Source organism: Vulpes lagopus, chromosome 6 (genome assembly GCF_018345385.1).
Source record: "Vulpes lagopus strain Blue_001 chromosome 6, ASM1834538v1, whole genome shotgun sequence".
In the NCBI taxonomy this organism is placed as follows: Eukaryota; Metazoa; Chordata; class Mammalia; order Carnivora; family Canidae; genus Vulpes; species Vulpes lagopus.
This window is the reverse complement of record NC_054829.1, coordinates 121,366,409-121,382,364: the sequence shown is the minus strand read 5'-3', so window position 1 is coordinate 121,382,364 and position 15,956 is coordinate 121,366,409. Positions and strand designations below refer to the sequence as shown.

Below are 15,956 nucleotides of genomic sequence, written 5' to 3'. Positions count from 1 at the left end.
AAACATTTCCATCATGTGAGAGTTCTATCACACAGCACTGCCCTAAAGCACAAATGAGAGTTTAGAAAACCAATTTATTTTCTTTATTAAGAATTCTATGGGAAAAAAAAAAAAAAGAATTCTATGGGGATCCCTGGGTGGCTCAGCAGTTTAGCGCCTGCCTCCGGCCTGGGGTATGATCCTGGGGTCCCGGGATCAAGTCCTGCATCGGGCTCCCTGCAGGAAGTCTGCTTTTCCCTCTGTTTGTGTCTCTGCCTCTCTTTCTGTGTCTCTCATGAATAAATAAATAAAATCTTAAAAAAAAAAAAAAGAATTCTAGGTACTTCAAAATATTTCCAAAACAAAAAAACATTTTAAAATTTCAGTGTAAGTATTTAAATAAAATGTGTCAGTTTTTTCCATTATTAAACATATTATCATTGGATAGAGTATAATTTCTAGTTATATAGTCTTTGAATCATCAATATATTAATGTAGTGTTTTCTTAAAATTCTTAAAATTTGAATAACCAGGCAATCCTCACAGTCTAGGATGCAACATTTCTGAGCTTTCCCACTGAGGCCAGCAGTGGGTGGGAGCTATAGGAAACTAACCACATAGGAAGAAAACTCCAGTTTGAGTTAGAGCAGTGTTGCTTTTTGATTCAAGGAGTAAAGATTAGCTTCTAGATGATAATGGAGAATCAGGAAGGTCTCTCCAAAATAATACAAGGCCCACAAGACCAAAGTCAAGAATCCTGAGATACAGAGTCAAGGTCTATTATGAAAAAAATTATAGAAACTTACTGTGTCTTAGGAAAGTAGCCCCTTGCCCCCTGCTGCTGCTACACATACACTTAGGTATACTTAGATAGCATAAAATGAACACATTCTTGAATTATTTGCCAGAGTTACTCTGAATGAGTTATAAAACAGCATGACAAATGTATATAAGTAGATGTATATGGCTTCACACTTCTCAGTTATATCAGGAATAGCTAATATTGAGTGTGCAGCTTAACTACATAGTTCAAGATAAGTCAGTACACTTACTTTGCCCTCCTAATTTATAAAACCACCATCAAATCTTGGTGGTTATTTGCAATATATATTAAAGATTTTATTTATTTATTCATGAGAGACACCGAGAGAGAGAAAGAGACAGAGACGTAGCCATGCAGGGAGCCCGATGTGGGACTCCATCTCAGGACTCCAGGATCACACCCTGGGCCAAAGGCAGGTGTTTAACCACTGAGCCACCCAGGTATCCTGCAAAATATATTTCTTTGTGAAAATATAAGTGATAACATAAATACTTTGAGAAAATGTGGTAATAACATAAAAATATTTATTAATACTAATTTCACATAGCATTGAAATTCAAAATATATAGCCATGGAAGTGAATGAATCACAGAACTAACTGATTTAGTAAACTATTTGAGATCTTCATTGAAATCTTCATAAATTTAAGATTCAGGTAAAATAGAAAAAAAAAACTTGAAATGGAAATTTTTTTTTTTTTTAAAGATCTTATTTATTTATTGAGAGAGAAAGCACACTTCAGTGGCTGGAGGGGCAGATTGAAAGGGAGAGATAATCTCAAGCAGACTCCACCCTGAATGCAGAGCCTGTTGCAGAGCTCCGTCTTACAACCCTGAGATCATGACCTGAGCCAAAACCATGAGTCAGATGCTTAAGTGACTAAACCACCCAGGCACTCACAATAAAAACTTAAAATAAGTATTTTTAGTATGAGATCATTTTATAGAATTTTATAAAATATATTCCTATTTTGGATTGAGAGAAAGCTAATAGAAAATATGAATGCTTCTTATAGATAAGACAATTGAAGTATATCTCCTGGGAAGAAAATTCACTTTATTTTTAAATGCCATTTTAAAAAATTATTTCTGTCATATAAATCATTACTTTTAAACTGCTTTGAAACCTAAAAGTGATTTTTAAATATTTAGTCATAGAATTTGCTACATATAATTTCTATACTGTTTTAGTGTTGTAAGAAAGTTTAAGTAATATAATTTTTCTCCTGTTTATTATAGCAAGTACAGATGAAGTTCAGGTTCTCCAAGGAAATATTGATCAAGTTGCTGTTGTGGCCACTAATATTGTGTTTTTCGTGATTCTATTTATCTTTGCCCTTTTTGAAACGTAAGTTTTATTCTGTCTTCATCTAAATCATACTGTGTGAATAACTTGCATTTCTTGATGCAACATTAATCAAGCATATCAATGTTCTCAAAACTTTAAGACATTTTTTGTCATGATGTAAAAAGTATATATAAATTTTATGCTTTTAATTTGAATATAGTTGATTCTCTGTAATCTTACTACTTTATCTTACTTCCTTATAAAGAAATCTGTTTCACTAGTCTTTCTTTTCTTTCTCACAGTTTTATGATAAATATAGTTATAAAACTTCAGTGCCATGATTTAACTAACTTTAAGCTGTATAACTATTTATGTATATGAGGGTCAGTCTGGTAGTGTTAACTCTAAGTGCTGATTACAAAATTTACAAATTTTGTAAATTTGTAAGTTTTGTAAATCAAATTTTTTATTACAAAATATATTACAAAATTTCTGCCTTGTGTAGGTTTGTTGACCTTTAGCTATCATATGACTTTTTTATTTTTAAAATGCCTTTCGAGGATGCCTGGGTGGCTCAGCCTGTTAACCATCTGCCTTCTGTTGAGATCATGATCCCAGGGTCCTGGGATCGAACCCTGTATTGGCTCCCTGCTCAGCAGAGTCTGCTTCTCACTCTCCATCTGCCTCTCCCCCCATTCATGCTCTCTCTCGCTCTCTCTCAAATATATAAATAGTTTTTTTAAAAATGAAATTAAATGCCTTTCCATTATATTATAAAAATAGTACCTTCTTGGTATAAATATTCTAAACACTAAAACTGTATCTCCACATCCACTTCTTTCCCTGGAAGTAACCACTGCTAATAGTTCAATATTAATTTTTCAAAAATTTTTTTCTATACAATGTAAGTACTAGCATGTGTGTCTATTAAATCAACAGATTGTGACATTATCATTTGAAATTTTGGTTTATTCCTTTGTCAATAATTGTAACATTTGTATGCCAGCACATGTAAATTTTCTTGATTTTTTTTTAATTTTTAAAATTATTGAGATAGGTGAAAGTTTCAGTTCATCTGATTTGGGAGCATTTTTTAAATTGTGGTAAAATATACATAACATAAAATGTACCATTTTAACTATTTTTAATTTACAATGCAGCATTAAGTATATTCACAAATGTTGTACAACCATTTCCAGAATTTTTTCATCATTCCAAACAGAAGCTTTCCACCCATTAAACAATAATTTCCCATTCCCCCTCACCTAGTCCCTGGTAGCCTTTATTCTACTTTCTCTGTGAATTTGGCCAATCTAGATACCTCAAATAAATGGAATCATATAACACGTTTCCTTTTGTCCTTTTGTATCTTGCTTATTTCACTTAGCATGGTGTTTTTAAGATTCATCCATGTTATAGCCTGTATCTGAATTTCATACCTTTTATGGCTAAATAATATTCCATTGTATGCATATAGTAGTTTCGTTTATCCATTCACCTGTCAATGGATATTTGGGTTGTTTCCACCTTTTGGCACTTGTGAATAATGCCATGATGCTGTGATGTTGGTGTACAGACTATCTGATTGAGTCCCTGCTTTCAGTTCTTTGGGTTGTATACCGAGAAGTGGATTTGCTGGATGACATGGTAATTCTATGTTTTACTTATTGAGAAACTACCAAACCATTTTCCACATCAGCTTCTCTGATTTTAAAATTAAAAAATAGTGATGTTCTTTTTTTTTTTTTTTAAGAATGAACATTTTAAGTATGTTTCAGTTCCATTTTGTAGCCAGTTAATAGAATAGAGTAGGGAAAGAAGCTTGGCAAGGAAGGAGACAGACATATAAAAGAATACCATTCAGAAGTAGGAAAAGAAATACATACATTCAAAAATAGGGGTGAAAGAGACTGAGGAAGAAACAAAATCTAACACGTTTCTAATAATTATAATAACACTCTTACTATTATGTTATTACTTTTAAAACCAATTTAAACCAATTTAACCATGATTAGTTAGAATGGTAAAAATTATGGTTGGTTTGTTTCTTTTCCTGTCCTTCAGACTTTTTTGCCATGTGGATATATTACTTATAATTAAAATAGATATTAGTAAATAAAAATACAGCCAAACAGTAGCTTGTATAAGTAACAACAAAATGTGCTTTTTTTTTTTAAGATTTATTTATTTATTTATGATAGAGAGAGAGAGAGAGAGAGAGAGAGAGGCAGAGACACAGGAGGAGGGAGAAGCAGGCTCCATGCAGGGAGCCCGATGCAGGACTCGATCCCAGGACTCCAGGATCGCGCCCTGGGCCAAAGGCAGGCACTAAACCGCTGAGCCACGCAGGAATCCCCAAAATGTGCTTAAAATGTTTTTTTTTTTTTTTAATGTAGAGCTGGTGTCATTAAGGGATGCAAATTCTTTAATGTGTCAGTATCATTATTAAAGCTTCTATTTCACATTGATAATGACTATAATTTCAATAAAATAAGAATAATTTGTTTTTCTTAGGATTGTTACTCCATTAACAATGGATATGTATGCCTGGACTAGAGAACAAGCTGTATTATATGATGGAATAATACTTGCTGCTCTTGGAGTTGAAGCACTTATTATTTTCATGGGGATTAAATTACTTTCCAAGAAGTAAGTTATGTATTTTGTTTCAGTGAATTTTAAAATAGACTTTTAAAGATGTCTTTTTTAAAGTGAAACATGAAATAGAGCTAACAACATAAACAAGTGTGTTAGTAAAAATATTTAAAGTTTTTCTCTTATGTATTACTTTCAGTCCTTGAATGTTTTGCAAACAGATTTAAAGTTTATTAAGGAAACATGATATTTCTATACCATATGGCATATTCTTTGGTAAAGCAAGATATTTTACAAAGCGAATTAATTGTCCTTTAACATATCTTTTGTATATTCTGTTTTATTTAAAGTATTTTTAAAAGTGTATTTTAGAAAACTTTATCTGCTGTATGGTAATATATATGCAACAGAAAAGATTTAATGGTTAAGTCTGGAAAATTCTGGTTAAAATAACCAAACTTCTTAATTTTTTTTTTTATTATTTATTTATGATAGTCATACAGAGAGAGAGAGAGAGAGAGAGAGGCAGAGACACAGGCAGAGGGAGAAGCAGGCTCCATGCACCGGGAGCCTGACGTGGGATTCGATCCCGGGTCTCCAGGATTGCGCCCTGGGCCAAAGGCAGGCGCCAAACCGCTGCGCCACCCAGGGATCCCAATAACCAAACTTCTTTACTCTAAAACTTCCACATCTTCAGTACATATATATGATGTCACCATAATGACAAAGCTATTATGTAGCATTTCTCAAAGTTACTTGTAACTTGACCACAGAACATTTTTTATTTTTTAAAAAAGATTTTAGGGATCTCTGGGTGGCGCAGTGGTTCGGCGCTTGCCTTTGGCCCAGGGCGGGATCCTGGAGACCCGGGATCGAATCCCACATCAGGCTCCCGGTGCATGGAGCCTGCTTCTCCCTCTGCCTCTCTCTCTCTCTCTCTCTCTCTCTCTCTCTGTGACTATCATAAATAAATAAAATAAATAAATACTTTGATTTAAAAAAAAAAAAAGATTTTACCCATTTGACAGAGAGAGAGAGAGAGAGAGAGAGAGAGCAAACACGAGCAGGGGGAGAGGGAGAAGGGAGACTTACCACTGAGCAGGGAGCCAGATGTGGGACTTGATTCCAGGATCCTGGGATCCTGTCTGAGCCAAAGGCAGACACTTACTAGACTGAGCCACCCAGGCACCCCAAGAACATTGCTTTAAAGAAGCATTTTGTAAAACTACAGCTGTAAAGAACACGCTTTGGGGAAAGTACTTGTATAAAATTAAGTTCATTCATATAGTCTGAGATGGGACATTAGTTGATGAATTTAAGCAATTCTAACAATTTAATATTCCTAAAATGCTTTAATAATACTTCAGAACTTTATAAAGTTGTAAAATCAATTAACAAATCTTGAGTCAGTGTGCAGGGTGAGGTGTGATGGGAGATACTATGAAGATTCCTGTGCTTATAGAGCCAAGTAGAGGGTCCACGATAAAGACACAAACATAGACATAGATTTATTTTCTAAATTAAATAATAGAAAATGCATTACATCTTCCTACAGAAAAAGAACAGTCCTGCTGATAAGCATTCTTATAGATTATCCAACTCCATACCTTCAAAGAGCTTGTATTCTATTCGGTGGGAAAAAACAATAAACAAAAATATGAAGTCAGGTAGTGGTAAGTGCTATGAAGAAGAATGGAGAGAGGAAGAGAATAAAGAGTAGCAAGGGCAGGGTTGGAAGAGAGTGGCAGTGTTAGAAAGAAGCAGGAAGGCAAGTTTGGCCAGAGCAGAATGAAAGAAATGGCAAATGGGAGAACATCAGGTTAGAAAGATGTGAAACCTGATAGGTATTCTGAGGGTGATGTGAAGTGTTTTTATTTTGTTTTGGAAAGTCTTTGGTCTTGTTTGTATATTTCACTTTTTATTATGGAAAATTTCTAACATATACAAAGGTTTAGAGAGCATCATGTCCTGAATTTCTAATATGCATTACCCAACCTTAGCAATTACTAATCCTTGGATAATTGTGATTCATCTCTATCGCTACCTACTCCACATTCCCTATCCCTATCCTCTATCCCTGGATTATTTGGAAGCCAATCCCTGATATCATTTCATATCTTCCATAAATATTTCAGTATGTATCTCTAAAAGTTAATGATGACAGTGTCATCACATCTAAAAAAATTAACCATGGGGCACCTGGGTGGCTCAGTCGGTTAAGCATTGACTCTTGATTTCAGTTCAGGTCATGATCTCAGAGTTGTGAGATGGAGACTTGCCTGGCTCTGGCTCTGGCTGGGAGCCTGCTTGAGTTTCTCTCCGTCTCTCCCCCCAGTGCATACACACATAATGCTCTCTTTCTCTCTCAAATAAATAAATCTTTAAATAAATAACAAAAATAAATTTAAAAATTAAGTGATTTCTCACTATCATCAAATATCCAGGCAGTATTCTAATTTCCTGTACTGTTTCAATAGTTTTTAGGATTTGTTTTGTTTCATACTGTTTTGTTTCACAACTTACTTGACTAAGTTCCTTAGGTCTTTTTTAATCTATAGGCTTTCTGTATTCCTTTTTTTTCCTTACAAATTAAAGAAACTAGGATGTATGTATACTTTATAGTTTCTCACATTTTGGATCTTGCTAATTGAATTCCTGTGGTGGGTTTTTAATTTTTTTTAATTTTTTTTTTTAAGATTTTATTTATTCATTCATGAGACACAGAGAGAAAGAGAGGCAGAGAGACAGGCAGAGGGAGAAGCAGGCTCTATGCAGGGAGCCTGACATGGGACTGGATCCCGGGTCTCCAGGATCACGCCCTGGATTGAAGGCGGCGTTAAACCACTGAGCCACCCTGGCTGCCCCAGTTTTGTTTTTGTTTTTTTAACATTTTCCAGTGTTTATTAAATTTCTCAAAAATTGGAACTTAGACCTAGAAGCTTGATGAAATTTGAGTTCAATTTTTTGGCAAGAATATACTTTATATGTGGTATTATGTGCTTATATCAGGAGAAATGTTACATTTTGTTTATCTCATTTTACACTGTTAATGACTATCAATCATTCCTAGATTCATTAATTTAATAGATTATTGTACAGTGCTGTGTTTTAATTCTGTTGTGTCTTTATTTAATTTTTTGGAATATTTTCTTTAGAGGGAATCTTCTCATCACCAACTATTTGTTTATCTTGAGGTACAGTTTGTATAGGAACGACAAGAAGACTATTTCCTTTAATTAACTGATTTTTTAAAATAATGAGTTGGCGCCCTAACATTCTCTAAAAGTAACCAAGAGTATTTTTTTTTAAGATTTTATTTATTTATTCATGAGAGACACAGAGAGAGAGAGAGAGAGAGGCAGAGACACAGGCAGAGGGAGAAGCAGGCTCCACGCAGGGAGCTCGACATGGGACTCGATCCCAAGTCTCCAGGATCACACCCTGGGCCGAAGGCAGGCACTAAACCGCTGAGCCACTCAGGGATCCCAAGAGTATTTTATTTTAATAAAATATGAATTCATATATTATAACATTTTTATATGTTTTAACCCATTGTCGTCATTACTATTATTTTTTGTGTTCACACTGTTGTATTTTTGGCCAGCATTTTCAGATTGGCTCAGAGTACCTTTATCTAGATATTAGAAGTACCTGGTAGACTGATAGCTTCTATATTCTCTAGTATGAAAAAAAGTATCCAGGCTCATCTTTTTTTTTTTTTTTTTTAATTTATTTATTTGAGAGAAAGAGAGCAGGTGTGGGAATAAGGCCAGAGAGAGAAGCAGGGAGACCATCTGGGGTTTGATCCCAGGACCCTGAAATCATGACCTGAGCCAAAGACAGATGCTTAACTGACTAAGCTATCCAGGCTGCCCTTCCGGGCTCATCTTATACATTTTCTATTCCAGATCTGAAATCCGCTGGTTCTATTTAGTGGAAATTTATATTTAACATTCATATTAACTGGTATATGACTAAAAGCATCAAGAGACTGTATCATAGTTTTTAAAATATTAAAGTAATGAAACTATGTAATACTGTTTTATTTTTAAATTACAGAGTTTCTGTTCTTTAACAGGATTGGCGAGCGTGCTATTCTACTGGGAGGATTCATCGTTGTATGGGTTGGCTTCTTTATCTTGTTACCTTGGGGAAATCACTTTCCCAAGATACAGTGGGAAGGTATAGCCATACATGTTTCTATAATGTTAACCCCTGTTATTCATCTAAAATTAGCAAGTAATGCACTGTACTAATTTTATTTTTATAGATCTACATAATAATTCAATTCCTAATACCACATTTGGGGAAATTATTATTACTCTTTGGAAGTCTCCAAAAGAAGATCACAATGAAGGACCAACTGGTTGCCCAATTGGACAAGCTTGGTGCTTCTACACCCCCATGATCCACCTGGCCCAGTTCCTCACATCAGCTGTGCTCATTGGAATAGGCTATCCATCCTGTAATGTTATGTCCTATACATTATATTCAAAAATTTTGGGACCAAAACCTCAGGTGAGTCAATTACTCTGATACTGCTATTGCAATTAAATGAAATATAGTTGTAAGCATTCACATTTTTTGCTACCATTCTCTATTTTTACACAAGCTGACTTAGCAGATTTTTATCATATTTAGCACTTTTTTTTAAAAAAAGATTTTATTTTATTTTGGAGAGACAGAGAATAAGTGTGAGAGTGAGGGAAGAGGCAGGGAGAGAGAGAATGAATCTCAGGCAAAAAATAAAAAATAAAAAAGAATCTCAGGCAGACTCTTTGCTGAGTGCAGAACCTGATGCGGGGCTCAGTTTCACTGCCCTGAGATCATGACCTGAACCCAAAACCAAGAGCCAGACACTTAACCGACTGAGCCACTCAGGTGACCCTCAAGTTTTATTTCTGACTCTTGTTTTTAGTAGAAGTTGTTTAAATGGTCACAAAATGAAAATATTAATTTCTTCTTTAAAAATTACACCAATGGTTTTACATTTTCAGGGCAAAAATTAATGTTTCTATTGAAATAAGGCAGAGAAAAGAAAATGTTTAATATTGTGTTTTTAAGCTATAATAAACACTTCTGAGTTTTTTAACCTATAAAATTGTTTTTCAAATTTTTAAAATAAAAAATAAAAGCATATTATAAAAGCAGATTACAAAAGATAGTTGTAACAAAATTCAAATAGTTTGAAATGTGTACAGTAGAAAATGAAGGCTTCCCTTAGCCTCAACACACTAAAGCTGACCCCTGTTCATTTGTATACTTCTGGACATTTTTTTTTCTTTTTTTTAAAAGATTTTTATTTATTTATTCATGAGAGACACAGAGAGGGAGGCAGAGACATAGGCAGAGGGAGAAGCAGGCTCCCTGTGGGGAGCCCAACATGGGACTCGATCCTGGGACTCCAGGATTACACTTTGAGCCAAAGGCAGACACTCAACCACTGAGCCACCCAGGTGTCTCTCAAGACATTTTTCTATACCTGTTCAAGCATATGTACACTCATGCCTTTTTAGAAAAAGATAACACAGAATATATCTTATGTATATCAATTTTTTTGCATCTTGAATTTTTTTACTTAATAGCCATAGTATTCTTTCCATGTTAGTGCATAGAGATGTTCTCATTATAAGATCTTACTCCGTATAAGATCTTGTTCTTTTAAGCAACAGATTAGCAGTCCATTCATTAAATATACCATAATTTAGTTACTTAATCTACCATTGATGGACCATTAAGTTATTTTCAATTTGAGGATATTAAAAGTATTGCTGCACTGTACATTCTTGGGTAGATTGTAGGGTTATAGTTTGGGGGGTACAGTAGTTGAAGAGCAACCTTGTGGTATAATGAAAAGTGATATAATGGAGTCAGCCAAACATGCTTGGACAAGTTATTTGAATTTTCTGAGCTTCAGCTTCCACATTTGTTAAATGGGGATAATAGCAATTGTAGAAATTTGTGAATGTTGGAAACAATATATGTAAAGCACCTAGCAGAGTGTTTGGCAGATAGTAAGTACAAAATAAATGTTAGCCATAAGGATAATTAAAAAATTATATTGTTTCCAGGGCTTCAGGTGACACTGCTTGTCTCTTTATACTACTTTATTTTTCTTAAACTGACTAATCAAATAAGTTTACTGTTTGTTAGTTGCTGTATTTATAGAGAGGCATTTTATATTTAATTTAAAAGTAAAAGATGGAGAAAGTGATTCTTGTGAGTTTATCATAGTTTGGTAATAGTAGTATCATCCTTATTATTATTAATTTTTGTATCATCCTTATTTTTAAACTAACTAAACCTGAATATCAATCTGCTTCTCCCTCTCCTCTCCCTGCCACAGGGTGTGTACATGGGCTGGTTAACAGCTTCTGGAAGTGCAGCACGGATTCTTGGACCTGTGTTCATCAGCCAAGTGTACACTTCCTGGGGCCCACGATGGGCATTCAGCCTTGTGTGTGGAATAGTGATGCTTACCATCATACTCCTGGGTGTGGTTTACAGAAGGCTTGTTGCTTTTTCTGTAAGGCATGGAAGGATTCAAGAGTAACCTGACACAGGATGCCTGGGTAGTTCAGTGGTTGGGCGTCTGCCTTTGGCTCAGGGCATGATCCTGGAGTCCCCGAATCTAGTCCCACATCGGGCTTCCTGCATGGAGCCTGCTTCTCCCTCTACCTATGTCTCTGCCTCTCTCTCTCTCTGTGTCTCTCATGAATGAATGAATAAGGTCTTAAAAAAAAAAAAAAGTAACCTAACACTATGATGGAAAGTACTTGTTGTATGGGACTTCCTCTTCCAAGGCTCTGCTAGATCATTATTATGAGTCAGTTTCCAAAAGTCAGGCTGCAAATATTGTATATTTTTAATTACAAAAACATATATTGAATAATACAGACAATTCTATGTGTAATTGTGAACAGTGACCTAATATAAAAACACTGGTTCACAATTTCCTTATTTCAAAAAGATATTCTATTATTGTGTCTCTTTTTGGGTTGCATGAACTCATGAGTGAATGGACAATGGTTTTATAAATATGAAGTTGTACTCTTAGACTGAAGAGGTGTCATGAAAATAATGAGAAAATATGCAGTGAAACCATAAGGAGAGTTCTGTATGAATTAATTATAACAAAAGAATGAAATTATAGAAATTACCTAAATAGAAGTACCTGTGTTTGAAGATACCTACTTTTTATTTTTTAGGAAAAAAAAATGCTTCTATTTTCAGTTTTCCTATGAAATAAAAGTCGTGACTCTTAAATTTTCTATTTACCAGGGCCTGCCATTCTCCCTGACATTCTATAAGTCATTATTTTTAATACTACACCTTTTGTCCTATTTTAGTTCACGATCTCACTAAGTAACCCCTAAGTTAATAGGTAAGCACAAATAATGCTAATATTTGAGCACTAAAGAGGATTAAGAGATCAAGATGAATTACACTACCTTTAATAGGACTAATTACATTTTTCTTTCAAGTACTAATTATTCACTTTCGAAACATAAGTCAAGTGTGTTACTATTTATTCAAATTATTGACATTTTCAACTCCCTTAAATTCTGGAGAAAAACTATCACTTTAATTATTTACTTTTCCCATCTTTTGGTAGTGACAAGGAAGACATACAGTTTTCAAACCATGTCTCCGTAGCTATCCAGAACTGTAGAATTTTAAATTTGCATGGGCCGTGACAGCCCTAATCTAGTTAGGCTAATAAATATTTGTGGTAAAATTGCTTTACTGTAACAGCGTACTGAGTTTACTTGAAGTTGGCTAAATCACACTATGTATACATTTCTACCTCTATGTAAGTTGAATACTGATAAGAGGAACTAGTATAGAATTATGTATACTGATAATCAATATTACCAAAAAATACAAAAATATTTCTAAATATTTTTCCAAATGTTTCCTATTCTAAGTTCTGTTTTCAAATCTTAAAGTAAATAAGTAAACACTATAATCTGCACTTTATACCATGTTTGCTATACTCTTTCTTTCTTTCTTTTTTCTTTTCTTTTCTTTTTTTTCCTTTTGGCTTGACCAACAGAAATTTATTTCTCACAGTTCTGGAGGCTAGAAGTCTAAGATCAAGGTTGTCATCAGGGTTGGTTTCTTTTGAGGTCTCCTTGGCTTATAGATAGATATCTTCTCCTTGTACCTTTTGTTTTTCCAGCTTTATTGAGATATAATTGACATATAACATAGTGTAAGTTTAAGGTGTACAATGCATTGATTTGATGAACTTACATATAGCAAAAAGATTACCACCATAGCATTAGCTAATACCTATATCCTATCACAGAATTATTATTTCTTTTTTTTTGGTGAGAACATTTAAGATCTACTCTCTTAGAAACTTTAAATTATATAATACACTATTATTACTTGTGATCACCATGTTGTACAGTAAATCCCCAGAACTCACTTATAACAGGAAGTTCTCTGACCAACATCTCCCCATTTCCTCCACCCCCAATCCCTATCAACCATCATCCAACTCTCTGCTTCTAATAGCTCAGCTCGTTTAGATTTCACATATAAGTGATATCATATAGTGTATGTCCCTGTCTTTCTGTCTTATTTCACTTAGCATAATGACCTCAAGGTCCATCCATGTTGCCACAAATGGAAGGATCTCCTTTCTCATGGCTGAATAATATTTCACTACATACGCACATCCTCCTTATCTATTCCTCTGTTGATGGACATCTAGGTGGTTTCCATATTTTGGCTTTGAGAATAATGCTGCAGTGAACATGGGAGTGCAGATATCTCTTTGAAATCCTGCCTCCTCCTTTGGAAATATACCCATAAGAGGGATTGCCACATCATATGGTAGTTTTTAATTTTTTGAGGAACCGCCATTCTGTTTTCACAGTGGCTACACCAATTTACATTTCCACCAACAGTGCACAAGGGCCCCCTTTTCTTCACTTCCTCATCAATACTTGCTATTTCTTATATTCTTCATATTAGCCATTGTCACTTGTGTTAAGTGACATCTCATTGTGGTTTTCATTTGCATTTCCTTGAGGATTAGTTGATCTGGAACATCCTTTCATATATCTGATGACCATATGTATGTCCTTTGGTAAAATGTCTTTTCAGATCCTCTGCCCAATTTTTTTTAATCTTTTTTTTTTTTTTTTTAAGTAAGCTCTACACTCAGTGTGGCACTTGAACTCATGACGCCAAAATCAAGAATCTAATGCTCTATGGACTGAGCCAGCCAGGTGCTCCTCCTCTGCCCATTTTAAAATCAGACTATTTGGCTTTTTGTTATTGAAATTTGCCATACTCATAAATCAAACTTCAGCTCTAATAGAAAGCTTAATCTGACAGAAATATTGATTAAATTTTAGAGATTGTTTTTACTCATCTTCATCTCCCGTAGCAAGACTCTGCTTTGGTTAGACTTATCAGAGCCATAGCCAGGGGTTTCTGTCTGTTTGGTCAAGACCTGGGATCTCTCTTCTTTGATGTTCTGCAGCTCTTTCCTCAGTCTTACATTTTTTGGGTCACTTCTAATCCTAAAAAGTAAACACCCTTGGTTTAGATAGTGTGTACAATAGAAAATAATGGTGATGATGAAACTAATAGTGAACATTTATAGAATTCTTCCCATATTGCAGGCAATATGTAATACAGAGTTTAGTTTTCACAGCAGTCTTATGAAGCAAAGTTACTGTTATGATTCCCATTTTACAGATAAAAGAACAGGCACAGAGAAATTAAGAGATTTGTCTAATAAATATCTGTCTTTAGACTCCACACTCTAAACCACTAAATTTGTTAGAGTGGGGGAAGTAGGCCAGAAAGTTGCAAGAGCAGTTAATTGCTTATTTTAGTGTAAATTACATGTACTGGTGACTCCTGTTAGCAGAAATATTTGGAAAATATAATATGAAGTCCACTAATTGAGGCTGTTATCTTAGCATAACAGACTGTTTCCATCCAAGAATATGACATAGAGAAGTTGCCCAACTTCCAAAGATTTATAATATCGAATAAAATTCAGCTAAACTATAATTTTACAAAAATGACTAACATCTTTCTTTTTATTGAGTGCTTTCTTTTCTGGATTATACCACCACATATCTTGGCGCAGAAGACGACAAGGAAATGACATAGGGTTGAGGAAAAGGCAGGGGGATAAAGTTTCAGGAAAAAATCACTAGTTGAGGTCTTGAGTGGGTCAAGTGGATTATAAATTGGAAAAGATGATAGGTATGAAAAGCTGCTGAAAATAGTTTGTATTTCAGAAAAAATAAGTTTTTGAAAACCAAAACTTAAAGTGATTTTTATATTTGAAGGGATTTATAACTTCACAAAGCATCTCTATGTTACCTTGCTAAGCTGGCCTACATTTAAACTCTTCCAGTTATCTTGCATAAAGTGAAATAAATCTGTATATAATATTTGTTTGGGGGAATAAGTATACACTGTTTATCTGCATCTGCTCAAATTCTTGAGATTAACTTATTGTGAGAGGATATTTTTCGGTACCTTTTTCGACTACTGCAAATTTATTTGTAATTTAATGTATTTTAACATTGCGAATGTACATTTTCTAATAAAATTATTATGTATATGTGCCATAAGCCTTAAAAATATTTACTCATACTTTCAATACATATTCAAGAGATACCTACTATGTACCAATCACCATGTCAAAATCACAGAGCACCTCCCCTCATGGGACTTACATATTGGCAGGAACATTAGACATTAATTAGTGAAGTGGTTGCACAAATGATTATGTTTAAGGGAAGGGTGACGAGAGAGATGTATAGGGAGCTATGAGGGTGATTAACAGAGGGTCTGAGCTGAACAGGAATGTCAGGGACTGTTTTGCTGAGGATATAACAGTTAACTGAGGCCTGGTGGAGAGAAAGGTTTGGACTGGTGCATTTCAGGCCAAAGGTATGGCAGGTGCAAAGCCCTGGAGGTGGTAAGATATTGGGGCTTTCGTGGAACCACAAATAGATCTAAGGTGGTTAGAGTACAGTGACTGAGAAAAAGTCTTATTAGTTGAGGCTAGAGAGGGACAATTCGAGGTCTTGTAGACCTCGGGCGGTAGGTCTCCAGTGGTAAGAGGTATTCTAACTTTACGCAGGGTGGAGTTAGGAGTCTAAAAAATGCCTTCAAGACTCTTTTCTTTAGTTCTACATGCTTGACTTTATTTTCAGGTACTATCCATTCTGTGGCAGGATGGGCACCGGCAGCTCCAATCTTGCAACATCTTTGTAAGTCACAATTCCAG

General features: G+C 34.7%; 1 protein-coding gene across 4 annotated transcripts in view; it reads left to right on the top strand.

Annotated features, from left to right (window-relative positions):
- The window catches only part of MFSD8 (major facilitator superfamily domain containing 8), a 42,525-nt gene extending 27,221 nt beyond the window's left edge, over positions 1-15,304 (top strand). For all 4 annotated transcript variants that reach the window (XM_041758043.1, XM_041758042.1, XM_041758045.1 and 1 more), the window contains 5 exons: positions 2,041-2,149; positions 4,604-4,738; positions 8,763-8,866; positions 8,955-9,202; positions 11,031-15,304. In XM_041758043.1, the coding sequence (XP_041613977.1) occupies positions 2,041-2,149; positions 4,604-4,738; positions 8,763-8,866; positions 8,955-9,202; positions 11,031-11,237 (803 nt within the window). In that variant the 3' untranslated portion in view covers positions 11,238-15,304. The remainder of the gene's footprint in view (positions 1-2,040; positions 2,150-4,603; positions 4,739-8,762; positions 8,867-8,954; positions 9,203-11,030) is intronic.
- The last annotated feature ends 652 nt before the right edge of the window (positions 15,305-15,956 follow it).